This window comes from Aptenodytes patagonicus, chromosome 1 (genome assembly GCF_965638725.1).
Source record: "Aptenodytes patagonicus chromosome 1, bAptPat1.pri.cur, whole genome shotgun sequence".
Classification (NCBI taxonomy): domain Eukaryota; kingdom Metazoa; phylum Chordata; class Aves; order Sphenisciformes; family Spheniscidae; genus Aptenodytes; species Aptenodytes patagonicus.
This window is the reverse complement of record NC_134949.1, coordinates 5,935,396-5,957,291: the sequence shown is the minus strand read 5'-3', so window position 1 is coordinate 5,957,291 and position 21,896 is coordinate 5,935,396. Positions and strand designations below refer to the sequence as shown.

Below are 21,896 nucleotides of genomic sequence, written 5' to 3'. Positions count from 1 at the left end.
TGCTCAGTTGTCAAATGTTTTCTTCCTTTGAGCTCCATGCCACAGTGTGTGAAGATTTCAGACTGGTTCTCAAATCCTTTGCAAAACCTCCTCCTACGTTATGAGCAAATGATTCAAACATTAGAACCGAATAGAATGAGAAACACTATATAATAAGAGCAGGGTTGTGGTTTTTTTTTTTTTTGAAGTGATTGTTCTTTAACAAAAACATACATCATTTTTTATGTGGCAAGCAGATAAATATTGTATGTTTATTCATTTAATAGAAAATTGGAAGAGGAAAGAATTTCAGTGCCACAACAATGTCATGAAAAGATCGAAACTCATTGATGTGAGCTCTAATATGCAACTGAAGAAATTGGATACCATAAATCTCAAACTGACAGTATCTGGCACTATTACAGAGGTATATATTTAAAATGTAGGCACCAATCTTGAAAATACTTAAACATGCATGTGATTTTATGTCTGAGTATTATATCCATTGATTAATTCCTGTGCGCAAGTGTGTGCATGACTTGACTTAGATTTTTCCATGCATTACAATTTTTGCCTTTGAGATTATATATTTGAGAGACTGAGGTTTGGCATATTATTCAGATTCAACAATGAAATTTGATTAGCTGTTTTTTTCAATTTTATTGAAAGTTCAGGCTGTTTTAACCACCTGCCTATATGTTTTTTCTGATGTAATGATGGCATTATGAAAAACAGATTACCCATTTATATTTTAAGAACATACGGGATTTTTTGTAATGCTGTTCTAAAACATTCTATAGGTAAATGCTGGATGATGTGCTGAAGAAGTCAACGTTATAGCAAAGAATTGCCTGCCTTTTTTAACTATTGTGCAAAATATTCTTTTCCAGCATTGACTTGACAAAAACCCACTATTGTTTAAGCCCCCTAATTCTCGATCATTAGCCTTCAACTGTTTTTAAATATAATTAGAAAAAAAAAAAGACAGGCAGACATATCCCTTCCTTTTTTTGTTTTCTTGTTTTTCTTGAACTGTCAGGAAAACCGAATCCATATTTTCATCTGTATTCCTGGAGTTGTTGAACGTACCTGGAAAGTGCTTGGATTTATTTCATGCCTGAATTGAAGCTCACACATCCTTTTACCTAACTTGCCTTTTCCCCGTGTGTTTATCAGACATGGACATTAGAGATCAATTAAGAAAACCACAACTGGAATATGAAGTCCTACTCTTCTAATAGCTGGACTGCATATGGGTTTTCTATCAATTTAACTAAACCAAGTCATGTAGTTAAAGTTTATGCACTTTTTTAGAATAGATGTAATTAGTAATGTGCTTATACAGTCTTAGCTTAATTTTGAAAATTGTAAATCATAGTTAAGCTGCTACAAAACCGCAACCGATGAGCCCCAAAGCGATCTACTTTAATCCCTTAGAGATGTGTTATTTTTATTAATTTCTTACAGCAACACCTAGAGTCCTCACTTCTGGAACAAGCCCCCACTGTGATAAATACTGTAAAAACATGGGGTGAAAAGATGCCTCAAAAAAAGCCTAATTCTGCTACAGCTCCAGTCATTCACATGCAGTATACAGGAACTTCAGAAACAAGGCTAAGGAAGGTTTTACGTGCTATCTCCCTCTTTAAATACCACAACCAAAAAACATTCTCTACCCAATCCCCCCAACATCCTCTACTCTTCCTGTTTTGCAATCACAAAACCCCCCACTCCTGTGACAGTATCTTCCCAAAGATCTTCCACTACTTCTGCACTGTCTGACTGGGTTGGGTTTGCTGTGGTAGTTTTCAGTATTAAAGGGACTGACTTTTTTGCCATGGTCCATGATGGGAATATACAGTGAGACTGATTTATGTGGGCAGCAGGTTTGCAGTCAAGTACACGTGGGACGTTATCCTCATCTGCTCCCCCTCTTCAAAGCAATGCAAAAATATCAGGGGTCACCAGAAATCTCAGACCCTCTTCATGCTGGACATAGATAAGCCACTGTCAGCTGTGTCCACCGCAGCCCTGGCACCTCGTCCTGCTTACGGGGTGAAACAGTACTGGGACGTGGGGAGCAGTCACGTCACATACTGCTCCAGATGCGTATCGGAAGCAACGGAGAGAAAAGTTTCTTCAGGAACTTTTCTTACTGTTACTTCTGGAAGACCATTCTTTACTCTGCATGTGGAGGAAGAAAGCCTGACTTAAGAAGTTGGTTTTTTTCTGTTGGCCTGCTGTTTCTCGATCTTAAGTCTACGCTGTGCAGTCCCTGGGTTTAATATTAATTGAAAGAGCTTATCTATTCCTGCCTTCAGTATGCACTTCAACATACTGCAGAAACTTCAATCGTATCCCCTTATAACTTTTTCTTTCCAAACCAAAGTACAGTCCTGTATTCTTCCTCAGCTTTTCCCCTTTTAGCTTTCTTGTAAGTCAATGCTTGAAGCCCTTTACAAGTTAACCTTCTTAGACCTTTTACCATGGCTTAACCCTTCCTGACTTCATACAAAATCATGCTGCTCTTCTCTGGACCTCTGCCCTTTTCTATAGAATAGTACTAAATACTGGTAACTGTAGTTTAAACATGATCAAAAAAATCCTTCTTTAAGCGGTACAGTATTTCCTTGAAAGCTGTATTCAATGCTTCCATTTATACAGCTTCATTTTCTGTGCCTTTTTGACCACATGGAAACAAAACATCATGTCAGTCCTTTTATATGTGCACTCTTCAAATCTTCTCCTGCTCTCGAATCTTTGAAAAATATACTCATTCAACATATGTGTTCACTCAAAACTCAGATTTACTCTTCTTGCTCACGGTTTGTTTTACCCAGCTGAATCTCTTTGTATTGGATTGTTTTCTCCAGGTTATCAGGTGGCTTCGCCCCCATCCAGTCCCTTCTTTCTGCATGATCCAAAAAGTTGGATAACAAGTTGGTGGTTCATTCTGCCAAAGCCATTTACATAGAGAGTGAAAAAGTATTGATCTCCAATAACAGTCCCTGTTGCTCTCCAATCAGCATCCCCTCTCTTCCCTTGGCCCGTAACCTTTCCCCATTCTAATCTGCCCTCGATCATCTAACCAGCTCCTTTCTCCATTTGAAAATGGGCCCTTCTCTGCTTCACCAGCAACCGTATGTATTAGTCTCCTGTGTGACACTGTGTGAAATGCCCCTGGGAAATCCAGCTTGATTATATACACAATTTCACACCTGTCCACTTTCAGAGAAACCTCTTGGAAAAACTCCAGCAGATTTGTCGAATAAGAATTACCTTTTATAAAAATCAGCTCATATCTGTAATATAGTTTATAATGCTACTTATAAGCCATATAAAATTATAGGATTAAGGTTTTTTAAGGTTTAAATTTAAACATCCTATAGCCAGAAACTGAAAGTTGAAAACTCAACTTTATCATTTGCTTTCCCTCCCCATTGTACTTGTATCTAACTGCAACATCTGGCTTTTGCCAGTCTTTGTTGTGTGAAACTTCACATAGTGCACAAAGCACCTGCTAAAAAAAACACGTGCAAGGCACTTTTTCATTGAGTGCATGAAAGATTTCAAGCCTGCGATTGTAACAGAAGATCTCTCACCCGTGATCACTAAAATTTAGTCTAAACCACACATGCATAACGGCTGCAGTCCCAAGTCCTGCAGTTTCGACAGCATATGTGCTCATGATGCAACTCATCGGATGTCAAAAGCTAAACTATGTTCGTTTGGACCTGTGAGAGCATTCAAGACACAAAATAAGTCAAAATGCGTAGAGAAACGCTGACTCCTGGAGCGCTGGCCGAAGGGAGCTTTTAAAAAGCATCTAAAATAGTTTTGCAAAACACAATGCATTGAAATTGCTTCAAGGAGCAGGAGCGTGCAGTTGGCTGAGCGGTGATGCAAGGGCAGGCAAGGAAGAGTTGGTTAATGTCTTTGCTGCTGATCAGGACAGTCAGGATGGGTTTGTGCGACAAGCGGAGCAGCACAGCTCCGCTCCGGTGCAGGACTGCCCGAGTTCTCTTTTCTCCTCCCACCACACAGAAATGGGGGACTGTGAACAGGGACCTGCTGGAGTGGAGGAACTGTTCCTCCTGCCTGCACAAGAGTATCTTCGAAGGGCTAAACTGTAGCTGAAATGGTACCCAAACAAGCCACATCATAACTTCTGCCTCCTATATGCCTTCCCCATCTAGTCTCTCCTGTATGCAGCAGATGAATGCCTCATTATCAGATTCCTCTGCTTGCTTCCCGGTAGACTTAAATTACCATGTTAAATAGGATAATAATAAACACTGGCCTTTAACTACAGCACATCCTTGTTCACTCAGCAGCCTCCCTCTAATCTGATAAAGGCTCTGTAAAAGGCTACAAGGAAACACGGAGTTAGTTGTTACACGGGTGCCTCTCCCCTGTTTTCTGCAAGGCGATTCCTGCGGTAGCACAAGCAGGCTCAGGCTCACAAAGCTGGTTTAGGGGACCTTGATCCCGACAAGAATTAACAGGTATTGAAACAGGGGCAAGGTACCAAAAGGACATTGTGGATCTGGCCCAAGACTCTTCTGCTGCATTTCAAAGGGCAAGAGTAGCCCTGTGCCATCTGCTTGCTTCAGCACTCAGACTCCGAAACAAAAGCAGCCAAGGAAATCTTTCCAGCTTAGGAGAACAGTGGGGAAGAAGAGAGGTCTCAGTGGCAGTGTATACTGCCTTCGCATAGAGCTTGCTGTATTTGAGGTATTGCAGAAGCTCTCTTTAACAACTACTCTGGAAAAAAGTCATCTATCCGCCCAGAATAAATTATATAAAGGGAGCAAGCTGGATTTGGGAACAGAGAGGGCTGATCTGCCTAGACTTTGAATCCCCTTAGCCCTCAGAAGCTGAAAGTGCCATTTATTTCAGTGTTACAGGATTTCCTGCCTTTTTTTTTTTTTTTTTTTTTTTTTTTTTTTTTTTTTTCTTTGCTGAGCTCTTTCACACATCCAAAAAGAACCGGAGAACTGCAAATTCTGGAAAGCACGAGGAGTTTCCTACCGACAGAGGATATTCCAACCATCACCCATCGAAATGGAGCCATTCCTGCGGTTCCCAATTAATAATGCCAAGCTTCAACATTTGCACTAGCAGCAATATATCTGTGGAAGTAAGATGGCTTTCCTCTAGTTTTTGAAAGTGAGTAAAACTTGGCTTTCTACCTGTCTTCCTCCTCTTCCTCCAGCTTCAGCTTTGCAGAGCTGGCAAGCAATACAAAAAAGGAGGAAAGACATGAACTAGGCCGTCTGTCGTTGGAGGGTATGAAAGACAGTCTTAATAACAGCAGGAGAGAGAGAAGCAGCCTATGGTTATTTTTGACAGAATCGGGAGAGACTCAGATTGCAGCTTCATAAACAGCTCATCTGAGACAAATTCTGCCCAAATTGGAGAAGCCCCTTTGGCCAAGCTAACAGAAATACACAGCCCTTGTCTGGTAAGAGAGATCTTTCGAAAATCAAAATGCCTTTCTGCAAAGAACAAAACCAAACCACCACCACCCCCGCATGGTGTAGTAACACTAACTTGCATTTTTGTCATTGCAATTCATGGCTTGCAGAATTCTCAGAGAAAATTTCTGGGTGATACCAGCCTGTGAATGTCCTGCAAGACACACAGCCATGACCACGCAATGAAATGAAAAATGGACTTTTTCCAGCGTCACCCGACCACAAGGTCCCCTTATACACTGTTCTGCAAAACTGGAGATGATGCAGAGAGGCAGCAGGCAGGAAAATGCCTGGCGTTACCCCAATCCACCCAGCTCAAATAAAATAAAAATGGTTGTTTCGTGTGGGTGTTTACACAGAAGGAGAGCACGGAATTCGACCACACCGCCGAACAAAAAGTCAAAACTCAGCTTCGTTATTAAATGCCAATTAGATAGCACAGGTGAAGTATTTCTCATGCATCGTGATGACAAGACTATCAGACATTGTTCAGGGCAATTTTTTTTGTTTGTTTGCTTCTAACATTCTTAACAATCTCTCACACAGAATCCTTTGTGCTACTCGATTAAGAAATTAAAGATCATTCCTAGTCAAGAGATATCCACAAGAAACTCAAGAGGTTTCTATATCTAGCAACCTTGCTGGCAGACTCAGCCAGGAGGAAGGATAGAGCCAGCATGGAGATATACCCCTCCAAACCTTCCAAGGGAAAAGCTGACCACCAGAGGAGCTTGCTGCTGTGTCAGGGAAATATAAGTCTTTCTTGAGGATTAATTTCATTTACTCATTAAAACATATAATGCCTGAAGTGACATAAAAGCATCATCTCTGCATGGCTGAAAAGAGTCCAAGAAAAAAAAAAAAAACAAAAAGCACCAAAACCAACCACCCTTCAAAAAGAATATTGAATATGGGGACTACAAGCCTTCATAATTAGTCTGCAATGATTTGCATGACCTGTGCTTAATCCTTATGCCTTCCAGCTGCCTGACAGACAGGTACAGTATAATGGAAAACACTATAGAAATGGGAATCAATGGCTTTCTTTTGTCTAACCACAATATCATTCTCACTTCATTTACTGCTTAGTGGGAAGGCATTTCTGTGGCCCGGGAATCAGCTCTTTCTAAATGGATGAGTCTCAAAGTTCAGCATTTTAGTGGTTTAGACTAAGTAGGAGTTTGCTCATCCATAGCAGCCTGGACTGCAGAAAATCCAGTTGCTTGACCTCTTAATGCTGTCTTCTATCCAGCGTTACAAGAAAAAGACACTTGGTGAGGGCTCTGTGCTAGCATAGCAGGGGGCTACATGCTACAATACATCAATCCTGGGGAATGGAGGGAGCTGGAAGCAGAACTACACTGAAACACTCCAACCAAAAATACCTTCTGCTTCTGAAGGGAAAGAGCAATCCAGTATGGGGACTTGATTAGCAGCAAGGTATGGTGAGATGAACCCCTGCCCCGCGACACCAATGCACCAAGTCTTTTAACCAGAAGTGATGTATGCAAGCAACCCAAAATGAACTAGTATCACTCAAAGCACAAGACTGCTTAAATCGGGGCAGCAAAGAGGCCACTGAGAGAGGATCCTCTGCCCCATACCAGGGCAAGGAGGAAATGCTGAGCCTTGGCAGTGCTTTGCACAAAAGCACAGGAGCCCCCAAAGTTGTGCTGTGTGCCTCACACAATAGCAGTCACCTCTCACTGAACTGGAAATCTCAAGTGAGTGCTGTTTTGCACTGTTAGTTAGCTGCTAGCCCACAAAATAATTTTATGATATTCTCCGTAGCTTGTGTGCTTTAAAGGTTTTTAGAAGCAGCGGCAGGAGTGCAGTAAGAATGAATAACTACCTAGTTACCTTACAGCCAGGCACACATGCATATCTAGTTATGTCTCCAAGCTGCACTAATTATTTGTAATGCTAGCAACACTTTCATATTCCAAACCTGAAGAACTCCAAGTGTAAATGAAAGTATACAGCTATTTAGGGAGAAAAATGCATTCTGTGAAACAAAATATTCACTTTCAGTCTACATGTAAGCATATGTTATACTTACATAGCTATAATACACAGAATTCTCACATGCCTAAATGCACATAGATATATAGTTAAAGAAAGCAATATAGTTAAGGACAAATACTTTACATATGTATGGAAAAAAATGCAGGAAGGAAAAACAACCCTTTCTTTTAGAAAAATACAAGTGCCAAAAATCAATCCTTTAACATGACTGCAGAAAAGAAATCAGATTTTGGAAAAAGAGCAGGGTGACTCTATATTTTAATTTTTATTGCCTCTGGAGCAATGACGTGGCAATAGCCCACTGCCATTCTTTCTCCCCTTTTGTATCCTGAAAATTATTCCCACCTGGGGTGCAAAGAGAGGAAACGAAAGGAAGTAGAAAATTATATTTTTCATGAGCTAATCCTGGGAAAGGGACCACTCAGGTTTCCATGTCTCTTGGCAATAATAATTTAAACAAGGACGGCAATCTTTTGTTATTTTTTGCACAGTTGGAATGTGAGCTTCCAGATAACAGACATTTAAACTGCAATTTAAGAAGAGGAGGAAGACAGTAATCGATAGGTATTCAGGAGTCCTCTCCTCTTAGGACTGCTGCATAGCTCAACACAGTATGCTTCAAAACAGACAGCCCAGATGCAAACCTCTTTGGAAATCCTGAAGGCAAGCAAGATAATCGGGAAGAAAACAAATTGAAAGCAAAGAGAGCACAACTACTGTACCTTTACTTTGGGGAGGGTTCTGACTTCTGTCTCGGAGAACATTAATCTGGTAGACAGCTCCATAAGGCTCAAAAAGTTCTTTTAACTCTTTTTCCGACCATGAACGGGGAATCTGTCCAACAAACATCTTAATGGCATCTGGGTCTGGTTGGTCTGAATGATCCAAAGCTCCATTCATCTTGTTAGCTGTGCCGTTACTAGAAAGTGGAAAAGGAGATTAAAAAGAGAAGGCAAGTTAGGAGACTACGCAGTTTTCATGTGCGCTAGATGCAGAAGATGATGTCAATTGGCACAAAGCAGAAACAAACAAAAAAAAAAATCAGTATTTAATTAATAGCATAAGTATTATGAATAAAAAACAATGCGATTACATTTTTCATTGAGTCTGGTTTTCTCTGCAGGCTGCTGCTTAATGTCATTATATAAGAAGAGAGCGGCACAACGCAAACCGGGACTTTTGCATTTTAAAGCAGAGGATAGTTGCAAATAAGTGCAGATTTCTCTCCATGGCTGTTGTAAACAGAACTGCAGTGAATTCTCACTAAACTGGCTACTGGCAGAAATAAGGCAGTGCGTGTGTGTGTGTGTGTGTTTTGTAATAAAGTCACATGAAAGGAATATGAAACACTTGGCAATCTGTCAGATGACTAATGCAAGATGCCAGCAATGAATTTGCAGATTGTGTGAAGCATCCATGTGTGCATTAAATTAGTATGATATTGCCTAGACTGGAAAACACTCCAGCTATGTGGCTGGTTGCTGCCGATTAGTTGCCTACACTCTTTAAAAAGGAAAAGCAGTCTGGAGAGCTCCAGTTTAAAGCACATTGTTTATTGCACCCTGGCATAAAAAAAAAGCACAATTCAAAAAGAGAAGGCAGTGGCAAAATTGCCTACTTTGTTGAGAAAATTAAAATGCTGCTTCAAAAAGTTTTTCTCCCTGCCAAAGGACATCAAATTTTTGAAAATTTTCACACCCTGTAAATTGTTACCCTATCAGATTTCCAGATGTACATCTAAGTTCAAAACAACCACACAGTTTTGCAGGGGAAAAGAACATTGTAACAAAAAATAACCTGTTCTGTGAGACAAATGACATATTATGGTTTAGGAAGAGTTGTAATCTAATAAGGAAAACAGATCATTTTAAATACTGAACAAAAGTAAAAATACAAAAAAACCCCTCATGTCATTATTGATAATTAAGGACAGTAATTTCAACTAATTACTTGGCTAGAGGTTCCATAAGTGATGATAATTTTTGGATGCTTCAGTTTCAAGAAAGAACACTAATGAGACGTGACTTTTAGACCATTCCCCCCATCTTTCCACCCGGGAAAGAGGGGAAATGGCCTGTGTGCAGCAGTATCTAAAGTTGATCATCGCAGAATTCAGGCATTTCAGAGCCACCTGCCACTTTCAAAAAACTTGGCTTTAATTACAATTTCTCCATTTGATGATTGTTCAGGAGAGAATGCCCACAGGAGGACTTGGAAGAGCTCAAAATCCGCACAACCACACGAAAATCATATTTTACATGTGAAAAAAAAAATAATCTAAGAATGGCAAGAAAAAAACAACCCTGTGTAATTCCCCTGCCTCACAGCTACAACCTGTGCAAAGACAAATTATTTTGTTTCATGTGTTTCATCTCCTTGAAAGCATAATTCACCTAAAAACATCAATATGCCCATATTAACTTTAGCACTTTCCCTGCTTACGGCAGGAAGGAGAAAGTTATATTAAAGGCACACTTTAAACCAACAACAAGAAGTTTGGTCATCACTTGTCTTCAACAGGGATCAGCAGACAACAGGATTTATCACACCCATTTATTAGACAAAATTCCTATTGATTCTAGGTGGAGTCTTGCCTGAGTAAGAGACTGAAAGATTTGGTCCAACCTTTTATATCATGTTTCATGCACAAAATACCCTCTCTTGTCTTACATATGCTCTTTGTTTTGAAGATGTTCTACAGGTCACAAGCACACCTGGAGAAATCATGATTTCTCCAGGCCTTAGAAGCTGCATTTTCCATACATAAGTCACAATTAAGCCAAACCAAACCAACCAACCAAAGAACAACCCCCCGAAAATCTCCAAGAAACAGAAAAACCCTGACTGACTCAATTGAATGGGAACAACTTTCAAGACTTTCATGGAGCAGTAGGCACCTAGATGACACTTACACCTCTCGAAAATCACTCCGTTATTTCTTTCCAATTCCTATCCCTTTATGTAAAACACAATCTGTTAAACAACCGCCCTAGTAGGGAGGTTGAAAAAATCCCTGACCCATAGCTTAAAATAACTAAGGAAAATGCTTACACGTTATTTTGGACCTGCAAAGACAAGAAAAGATAGAAGCTTAGCTGTGCAGTCCCCAGCTTTGCCCTGGACTAAGTCAACTATTTTCTTTCAGAAATCAGCTTCACTTTTTGCTTCATTTATTCTCTACATTGTTTACATTATAAAATGAATTGAGTTCATTTTTAAATTTTGCCCTTCATCTATTCTCTCTGTTGGAGCCCTTCTTTAAGAAATCCATACACAATTGCCACTTTAGCCCAAAATTACAGCAAAGGTCATATTTAATAAAGAATAACAAGTTTATTCCTTTGCTTTTTTCTTTACCCAAACCACCTTTACCACCAAGAGCACCAAAATTTCCATTGCTAACAAGACAATTTTTAGGAAACCACAAAACCAAACACTTTTACCTGTTTTCTCAGGTTAATGGCCCCATTAGCGTCAAGTTCCTGCTTTGAGATAAAGGGTTAGGCACAGGCCAAGATCTGTTCTAATTCCACAAAATGCTTAAGCCCTTTCTTTACTTTGGTGGAACTGAAGTCAAATTATGTTGATTATATTCCTTAAATGCTTTATTGGCTAAAGATAGTTAAAGGCTCTGACTCCAGGCATCGACTACTGTACGTTGTGATGCAAAGCCCCGGGGGACAGGTTTTGTCACTCGCTGCCTGAATTAACTTGAGTAAGCCATTAAAATTTCTCCAGACTAAATTCCACCATCCACTGACAGCTCTGCCAATCCACTAACTCCTGCAGATTTAGGAAAAAAACAAGCGTAACAGACTTTTCTTTATAATCCTTTTCTACCACAAGGTAGGGGTTTCACTGAGCTGCCAACATTTGGGGGGGTTGATAGGCAAGTTCCATCCGCAGAGAGGGCACTCATTTCTACAAGCACACCTGGACTCCTTTCTAAATTGCATTTCCTTTGACTTCAGTGCAAACTAAGTCTCTAGAGCACCTCAGAGGAGGGGTCCCACTCTCACTGTCGGGGTTTTGAGGAGCACATGAGCACTGTTGCAGCAATGGCACTTGCAGTAGCATCCTCACCCAGCTTTGGCAGTAGCCATAGGACTACAGCCGATGCAGACAAACTGAACAAATGAATAAAACAACAGAAAGATAACAATGGAAAAAAACCCCAATTTTATAGATTCTATGGATCTGATCCCTGCAGCGTACTTGTAGGTTCCACTGAGGAACACAACTATACAGCACGCCTGCCTGATGGTTCAGTTGTCACAGAGCTTGTTGGGTCAATACGAAATCCAGCCAAATATTCTTGATCCCTCGCAAATAACCTCTGCTAAAGATGAATTCCCTTATCCTCTCCCAGCATTCATCTTCACCCAATGGACGTTACTGCTCTGCCCTAAGACCTCTTAGTTGCCAACAGCTGCAGGGTTTTTCTTACTTCTCTTTGCCAACACAATGGCTCTCAGAGGAAGTGGTTCCTTCCTTCCCCCATCTTCCCCTCCTGCTGTACCCAAGAAATAACAAGGCAAAAGAGAAACCATGTGTGAAACTTTCCAAGAGGGGGCAAAGCAATCCTTGTGAAAGCTTAGGACTATTTCTTGAAAGCACGAGCATACAGAGATAGCTGTGTCTAGGGGACACTAATGAGAACGGGATCCCTTCACAATTACTGTCAGTACCCAAATGATGACATACATTAAAAAAAAAAAGAAAAAAAAATTAGATTATGTGGCTTGCTGTCTCTACACCGCAGCAATCCTTCCCTCCATGGCCAATTTAGCCCATTGGACTCAGGGGTGACCCAGCACATCATCTTCACTGACAAGGCGTCATCTATATTGTAGAGAGCAGCCCGAGGGCAGAGATTAAGCCACTGAGTCGCTGGCTGCTTGTGGTTGCTGCCAGACCATCCTCTCTCTCAATTTGTGCCAATTTTCCTTCTAATAACCTAACTACCATTCCATCATTTCAGCAAGTTGACAGGGCCACTCTTTGAGGAGCTAGAGGTTGTTTTAATATCACTGCTGCTTAAGCAGGAGCACCGGAAAAACCTAGTAGACGCCTTCTCTGTCTCTCCCATTCATATCTGTAATTACAGCAAGACTGCTAAAAGCGAACTGACCACTAAGGAGAGAGAAGCAGACTTCAGAAACAAAGTCTGGATGAAAAGGGACTCTCAAATTCATCACTGTTAAGAGCTTTGGCGTTAATCCACGTTCATTTCCATTAATGAACTAGGTGTCAAGCCAGGTGCTGAAAAACAGCTGTTAACGGGGACCAAACGGGTTTACATGAGACCCGTTTTTCAAATGTGCTTTTAACCCTGCCCAGAACCCTTCTCACTGCTCCATTTTTGGTTAATTCATGTCTCAACTCTCACCCTGTTTTAGTAGTTTTACCATTTTGCTGGGGATTTGCCTTTTTCACGTTCTATGGTATAAGACATCTGTAGGAGAACATTGGATTTCCTCTAAGAGCCAAAATAACAACAAGAACACGATAACGAAGGGGTTCCAAGTGTAAAGACTACTAAATCCACCCCAGCACAGAGGCATTTACAGGCATCAGGGTTTTACAGGAATAAATATTTACATCTGAGCTGCGGAGTCACTGCCAGGATATCACACAAGCTGACAAAAGGGACAACACCCGTTTGAAGGACTCCAACTGCTGTCAAGAGAGACAAACAAGCATCACCTTACCGTACTCGAAAGATCATAATTGCCAGTTCACGAGCAAATTTTATCTGGAAGGACCCAAAAGGGCTGTATAAACTCATTGTTTAGAGAGGAATGACTTCATTGTAAGGTGACAGACGGCAGCTGTTTAATGACATGGAGCATTATCGCACAACAATTTCAGCCAGGAAGGGTAGAACAATACCGTACCCAATTGAAAACTGCAGGGGGTTGCGATTTATGGGCACAGAATGTAATTACCTAAATTGGATTTTGGCCAGCAAAATAAGGGCCAGAACCTCTGACAAACGAAAAAAAGAAGCCATTCCATATTTTTAAGCCATAAATGACCAGGTCTCTGTGTTTTGAGGAAAAAAAGAGTCATCTCCAGAAGCTTTCTGGCCCATCAGCATTTTCACAGCACAGTTGCTCAAAAGCAGCTCAGAGGAAAGATGATATTTCAAGAAACATTAACTGCTCCTGCTGTAGTGTCTTGTACAGTTTTTGGCAGAACTCTTAAATGCTTATAATACTAGTAATTATTATTAAGTAACACATATCCATAACAGCAGTAGCTAAATGAACCTGACATCATGCCCAATGAACAAAGCAGCATACGGCAGGACGTTTGCTCCTATGCATGCAGTAATGTCCACAAAATAATTTTCTCCAGGCTTCCCTGCACCCATCGGCGGGGCTGACAACTGAGTAGCTATGAGACTTGCAAAGCTGCCATTCTGCTACACTTGAAAACCAACTGCAATTGCAGGAGGGATACTGAAACTCTGAGCTCGCAAAACATTCTCCCTTACTCCATCTTACAGACCCATAAAGCCTTTAACAAAGAGCTGAGCAATTCTTCATCCATCCAGCAGAGAGCAACCGCACTTGCACTCACACACACACATTAACTACATGAACAATTCTGATGGCTTTTAATACCAGACATCCAATGCTCAGATTTTATTCTTCTCAGTAGCTAATAATACTCAAGTGCTTGTGTAAGCACTGAATGGTAAATACAAAGATTTTTTTTTTGGTGTTGCCTCCACGTTGGCAGAAATTATCTGTAAAAGCATAATGTTTCTTAAGACAATAGAGTCCTTTTACTGCCCTGATAATTTAAAATTCACAGTCATTTTTCTGGTGAAATTAGTGATTAGCTGTAGCTCAGCTTTGCTAACTCTCTCTGTATATTAGATCATACAAACTGTGGCAAACCATTGTTACTATAGGGGATACTTGTTTTCTCATTAATTCCAAATTTAGTACATGTGATCACTTTAATGCCTTAAATGCAAATTTATGTAAGGTAAGGAGGTAGCATCCTGTCACAGAGGAAAAAAGATTTGAAAATCTGAGGAAAAAACCTTTTCCTACCTTGAAAAATGTTTTGTTGGGGAATAAATTTGGGCTGGGAGAAGGAGCAGCAGAGGGAAATTTCCTTTCAAGCAGGTAGGTCAGACTGCGTGATACTCAGGGCAATATGAATTGGGAAAATTACCGAACAAAATACATATTAGAGAAACATCAGAAGAGAGCTGAGCACACCTGAGATAAAACACATTATTTTTTAGAGGTATAGATGCAGATTCCTCATTAGTATCACAGGAATAAATCAAGGATACAAAAGGAAATCATAGTAAGAGCTACGTTAAAATGCAATTATCTTTTCAGCTCGTGGTGCACATTGGAGCACATACACTCCTCTGTGCTAAGGCTTCTTCCTAAAATTAGCCTTCAGAGTTCTGCTCACCAAAGCAAATGAGAGAGGGTCCATCCCCACCTGACTGCAACCTCCCCCCTGCTCATTGCTAAACATTCACTTCTAGAAGCTGGTGGCTCTTCAGGTGCTCAGCCTCTGTGGTGCTGCACCACCTCCATTACAAACCAGTTTGATTTAAGATGGGAGTTTCAACCTGAACCCTGAACACCCTTTGTGCTGGTTTTGGCTGGGGTAGAGTTAATTTTCTTCACAGTAGCTGGTATTGGGGCTATGTTTTGGATTTGTGCTGGAAACAGTGTTGGTAACACAGGGATGTTTTCCTTACTGCTGAGCAGTGCTTACACACAGTCAAGGCCTTGTCTGCTTCTCACCCCACCCCACCAGCGAGCAGGCTGGGGGTGCACAAGAAGTTGGGAGGGGACACAGCCGGGACAGCTGACCCCAACTGACCAAAGGGATGTTCCACACCATATGACGTCATGCTCAGCATATGAAGCTGCGGGAAAAAGGAGGAGAGGGGGGACGTTTGGAGTGATGGCGTTTGTCTTCCCAAGTAACCGTTAGGCGTGATGGAGCCCTGCTGTCCTGGAGATGGCTGAACACCTGCCTGCTGATGGGAAGGAGTGAATGGATTCCTTGTTTTGCTTTCCTTGTATGTGTGGCTTTTGCTTTACCTATTAAACTGTCTTTATCTCAACCCATGAGTTTTCTCACTTTTACCCTTCCGATTCTCTTCCCCATCCCGCTGCTGGGGGAGTGAACGAGCGGCTGGGTGGTGCTTAGTTGCTGGCTGGGGTTAAACCATGACACCCCTGTATACATGTTTAAAACTACCAAATGATGTTATTTTAATGTCCTGCTTTTGGTAATGCTTCCTAGAACTGTAGAGTCAAGTAACAGTAACTTTGCAAAAGCTTTGTACATCTGCTACATCACACCTTCAAAAAAACCTTACATTCAAATACATCTTTTAAGATAAAAGATGTCCAATGTATCTCAGACTGTCTCAACTCTTACCGCTGGTGTATGGACCTATTTTTTATCAAGCAAATTATTTTTTAGAACATGCAGTAGTGCTTAACGATGTGTATGTGCTGTATACAGACACGAGTGGAGTAACTCATAGAGGTTAAAATATATGTAAACAAGAGAACGAATGAGTGCGGGAGTGAAGGTAAACAGGGAAAGGAAGAGGTTTGGTGGTTTTTTTTTTTTTTTTTTAAGTCCTCTGTTTTAGAAACCAATTAAATATCATTGCTAGTTCATCCAATAGTGGAAGCAAACAATTAAACACACCATCTGTACAGGTCTGAACTGGGTAGCATCTTTTTGTTTATGCTGATAAAACTTAAAATGGTCTATTTTCAGTATCTTTAAGGATTTGCCTACACTGGCCTATAGATTTTACTAAACTGAAACTAGAAGCAGCTCAACAGCCAATGACAGACACCTGCTCTTTAATGGCTGAAGAAAGCCAACCCCACCCCACCCCAACCCGTACTGTCTTGAGTTTGTTTCCCCTTTTGTTCAAGTATGGATGAGGATCACAAATGTCTAGGGATACATGATAAGAATGACTAAAATAACTGCTTGGAGATCTAAACTAAGAGGCTATGTATTAACCACCAGCCTTGTTCTTCCAGGCTCTCCTGTAGGCTTTGGGAACTAATTAGTTCAAGGCTAGATGAGGTCTGCCAAGCAATAATGTTCTGCAACATAAAGCTCAGCTTAGGCAACAACCCAATAAGTCATTTTTGCTTCTGGGCAGAATTTGATCTGTACATTAAGCCCTCAAACAAGTTTGGGTCTGTCTTCATCAGGTGTAAGGTAGGTGCATTTCTAACTTTACGCAGCAGGAGAAAAGTACCACAAGAGTTAAGACATCTGATAAATACCTAAGTCATGAATTTTAAATATCTGTTTTCTGTTGGCCAACTCTCAGATGGACATCTGCGCATCTGGTTTTGACCTGGAGAGCTTAGCATTAACAAAGGCTTCTAATTTATAATTTTTCTGTCTCTAAACTAATCTCCGTTATAGCAGGAAGAGAACCCTGGCAGGTCACCACAACTATGATGCTCGTGAGCAACAACTGCAACTTACTGTTCCACTATTGTTGTGCTCCTCACCAGCTTTTTCCTTTGTAATCTCTTTGGGGCAGAGGCTGTTCTTTTGCATAAATATCTGTGCTATGTCTAAAAGGGACTCAAATTGCAAAGGGATTCTCTCTGCATTACTGTAAGCTGGACAGCAACATGAGAGCGCGCCCATGCGCTTGCACAATCATATTATAGTTTTGGAGCACTGATTGATATAATTTTTCACATGAAGTTGAGTCTGAAGTAGCTGACTGCTCAGTATTAATGGTGTGGATTATTAATGCCTTGCTTTACTGATTACACATATTTGCAATGAAGCATACTTCTTTCTGCGTGGCAGGAAACATTTATCAGTATTACTTAAAAAAAAAAAAGTATTTGATTACACCCAAATGCTTATATATTTGTGACATGTCAACAATTGAATTAGAATAGTACCACGTTTTTAAAATTCAGGACACGTAGGACCATCTGTTTTCTTGTCAACAACCTCAGTCTCTCTCTCCACATTCCAAACACTTACTGCTCCAAATTTACAAAGTTGTTACTCAATTCCCTTCTTCCTTTGCCCCCCAAAAAACTTCAAGGGCAGTAATGAAGGCTTCAAAAATTTTTTTTTCTTACTTGATAATTGATGATGTGACTATTTCAGCAAGTTTTATGTCCAGGCTGGCAGTTATCTGCAAGTTCTTACGAGGTTTGCAAGGACTTATCTAGTTTATGGCAAACTGTGTCCTGGAGTTGGTGTTGGGGGGATGGAGGGCATGGGAAAGGTGTCCTCCAAACAGTTGTTTTGAAACACAGCCGTTTCTGTGTGCTAAAGTCAACCGATTATTGCAAGAAGTAATTTACAGTCAAACGTATTTCAAGACTGGCACCCACGTGTGTACACACACGCTCGGACCCGCTCCCAGCTGAGCTCCACAAAGTGCAGGGAGCTATTTTCATAGGGCCCAAAAGCATATGTCCAAAGAGAGGGAGGCCAACGGCTCGTGCCTGACATGGCTGTTTTACTTAAATAGCTTCCTTAAAAAGGGAATGGAAGATCACAGCACTGCTTGTATTAAGGGCACAGCCAATTTCGGTTAGCTGCGCTTATTTATGTGAGATCTCAAACAGACAATTAAAGCAAGCTGTGACATTCAATTTTCTTACTTAAAACAAAATATCCTATCAAGCTCACCCATGCTCCCCCTTTTTATAAATCTGAATATAAGAAAAGATTATTGTCCAAAGTGTGATGCAATTGTAATTTTAACAAGTTGAGCATCGTTATAGCAAAATCCCCCTCAGCTGATTTTTTTTAAACCATTTCTTCATTTTTTTGACACCACATCTGGCATATAGAATACAGATGATCATTTGTTTATATATCTGTCTAAATGCCTTTTCCAAACACAGCCAGATGGAGCCTTTCAAAATCAAATTAATTTCAGATTAATTCACCCTGGACCCACTCCAGTTTCATGACTCTATGTTTTGAGGCACCATCTAAATTGATTTAGAGTCACGAACTTAGAGAGCTCAAGTCCTTAGGTACAGAAAAAAAAAGATCTTTTTTGCATACTGAAAGACTCAGCAAATCAAAAGAGTCCGCGATCATAAGTTTTGGCTGCTTCAAAAAAAACCCCCAAACCAACCTAAGAATGCGTCAGTCTATATAGTGCCAAAATCATATATAAAAAACTTCATATTTCATCCCCAAAAAATCACACTAGAATTTACATCTTCAATGCCTCCATTGCTGAGTCCAATAAAATTTATTGCTCTAATTAAAAAGCAAAATAAAAAAAGTGTTGTTCTAAACCTTGCAATAAGCAGCAGTCATAGAAAGATAGGAGACAGGTAATAAAAATCTCCACTGCAACGGATTTATCTAAGGAACTATAAACAAATGTAGCCTGCAAACACTGTGGGCTCGCATACTGTCAATCCTCTATGGATGCCTTTATTATCTCACTTGTCTCAATTGCAATTTGGGTTTCCATGGAGATGTAACAGTCAACTCTGGAAAATTATAAGATAAATGTCAGGCAGTGATAACGGTGTTAATGAAGCTTCATTGACAAGCAGAACTATGCTTCAAATAATAGGCATATTTCTATTAGCATATGTATAACCTGTCCAGAAAAAGAAAGAAAAAAAATCCCAACAGCAGGGAAAGACAATATTAAAAAATTAAAATTAAATTCTGTATACAGAAGATACAAGACACATGACGAAATGTTGCATCTATGTGAAACGATGAATTCCTAGCAAACAGAAGAGATGTGGGTTCGAAATTTAATTGCCTGATTCCTTTTGAAATTTTTGCACTCAGCTATCACGCTGAAAAAGCACTTTGCTGACACGCGCAGACACACTTTTGCATGGTGTGACTCTTGTTTCCTTACAATGCGAGGCTGGAAGGATCTGCTTCACAAGGCACTTTAAAGGATGCTATTTTATAATGCGCAAATACAGCTGCACTGAGCTGTTAGAAAGATGCAGACCTCAGTGGAAACACTAATAGCGTACACACAAACACAGCACACGCTACGAGAGCTTTTGGGTTTAATACGTGCTCAGATTAGGGTGGTCGGTCCACCACATCTTGGTATATGATGGGTTTAATACGATACTGCTGGGGCAACAACTGTGAACACTTCAGACTACAACATGGTGTGGTCTTGACTGCTTCTGTGCTAACCAACCCTGGAGAAATCATGCAGAAGCTGCCAGTCGTCTTTGAAGGACCATAGCCAACCTTTTGCTTTCCACACATGGAAAGGTTTTGGTGAACTGGAGGTCAAAGAGGTGGCAAAACTGGTTTCTCCAGCACAAAGGAAATGCAGACCATCGTGCCTTATTTCAATGAATCAAGTGTTTTGTTTGGGCACGGTGGACTTCCACCAGCGGCCAGGGGAAGGGGAAAGAGTTCGGCTATTCCAGTACTTGAGGTCTACATTTTGGCAATCTATCAGAAGCCAGAAGGAGTAGGGCAGGAGTGGGGCAATCCCACCCTGGAGGGCAATTTTTGCAGGTGGATAAAATGAGCTAAGATATTCAGTGCCTATTCATTAGGCAGTATTGCCTCTGGCTGGAGAACCAAGAGGTGCTAGAGGTTGTTCCTATCTCTTCTCACCCCACTATTTGGCCTTGGGAATTTTAGTCCCTTGCCTGCCTTTGTAACTCTTTCAGGTAGAGTCAATCCTCCTGTACAGTGTGTCTTGGAAAACAGGGTTCTGGTATTAGCCGAGTGTTAGAGAGGCTACAGATAAAATAATGAAACTGAAAATCAGGATCAGGCTTGGTTTAGTGGCAGAGGAGGGCAAAATCTTAAACATACAAGCAAACAAAGAAGAAAATCTTTATCCCTCCCAAGGCTTGAGGGTAAAGTATGTGGGCAGGCAAAACTATGGGAATTGTGGGAAAGCTCTCAAATGTTACTGGGATGAATAATCTTACGAAACTGTAGCTCAACTGAATATCTGCACGCAGGGCAGAAGACAAGCTGACTTTGCCATTTAAATGGAAAATACAGCAGGGGTGTGGGGTTGGGGGCAGAGGTTTTTTGCTCGTTTTCCCCTCTCCCCGCAGAACACCTCTGTTCCTCCTACCTCTTCTAAATTCTGCCTGTTTAGTAAAGGAAAACATGAATGTTGTCTGGGAAATACTTCCCAGTTCTTCAGAGAGGAGTCGTCTTTGTCCAGCCAGGTTTTTGGGGGCAGAAAAGGGAGTTGGAAAAGTGCCCAGTCTTTCTGTAGAGCAGACCTTAGCTCTGATCAGATTGCTAGACAACAACAAAATCAATAGAGGGGGTTTTTTTCAAGTTGTATTACATGGAAGCTTAAAAAAAATCCAAAGGTTTCCCTTTTCTGAATCTTTTCTAACTACTCCTAAATATAACATACTAGAAAAATCTAAGTACCTCATTAGATTGCTACTAAAATGTCAATAGTTAGAAAGTGATTTTCCCCAGTGACTTTCAACATGCTTATAACTCGCTCTACTGCTTTTGCGGGGAGGGGGGAAACCCCTAAACCCCTAATATTACTGGTAGTTCATTCTATGTTACAGCACAAGTACTCCTACCAGCTTTATGGAAGACAGAATAACGGGTTAAGCTGGAGCCTTCGACTCCAGCTGGGCAAGTCTTACATGCTAGTGCTAGCGTCAAATGGTGGCAGAACCAGGTCCCACCAGACGTACCACTATCAACACATGCAACCGCAATACGTAGATTACAGAAGAGAAACTGGCTGTGAAGCCAGAAAGCTAAGCAATTTTTAATGAAAAAAACACTACACATGCTAGATGGAAAACATTGCCCTGTACACGTGGTGAAATGGGCCACACTGTCTCCATTTCGCACTTGTTGAAACCTCTAAATCCCATTGCAATGTGTCTTCTAAGCTCTTCAAAGAAGGATTCATTTTCCTTTGTATTTTGGGTTACCAACAGTTATACTTTTACATCTGAAGAGAGAGCAGTTATATAAAAGGCTAAGTAGCACCAGCACATAAGTAGTCAACAATAAATCTGAGCCTTTAAGGTAAACTCTCATTATAGTACAAGATTTTATTTCGTTTCTTATTTTTACCTTAATATTGCAAATAAGTTATTTTGCTCCGCTGGTTATGCTGTTCTTTTGAGGCTCACAAGAAAATAAACAACTACACGTAATTAGGAAATGAGCAACTCTCCCTTTAAAGGCATCATTCAAAGAAACAAAAAACCCTCAGAAAAACTAGTTTAAATTTTCCTAATAAACTTACCATGAAAAATCCTGACAAAACCACACCCTAACACACACACACTTCCCAGGTCATATGGCAGTCATTTATGGGGACACTTCTGACTTCAAAGATAGACCTCTGTCTTCGAGTTGGGAGTTTCCAGGGCGCTCTGCGCAAATGCAGCA

At 40.7% G+C, this 21,896-nt stretch overlaps 1 protein-coding gene across 12 annotated transcripts in view; it reads right to left on the bottom strand.

Annotated features, from left to right (window-relative positions):
• The window catches only part of CELF2 (CUGBP Elav-like family member 2), a 572,845-nt gene that overhangs the window by 128,128 nt on the left and 422,821 nt on the right, over positions 1 to 21,896 (bottom strand). For 11 of the 12 annotated variants that reach the window (XM_076351732.1, XM_076351031.1, XM_076350779.1 and 8 more), the window contains one exon: positions 8,204 to 8,400. In XM_076351732.1, the coding sequence (XP_076207847.1) occupies positions 8,204 to 8,381 (178 nt within the window). In that variant the 5' untranslated portion in view covers positions 8,382 to 8,400. Of the gene's footprint in view, positions 1 to 8,203; positions 8,401 to 8,574; positions 8,683 to 21,896 lie in introns of those variants that run through there. The other variant, XM_076351566.1, reaches the window with a different exon arrangement.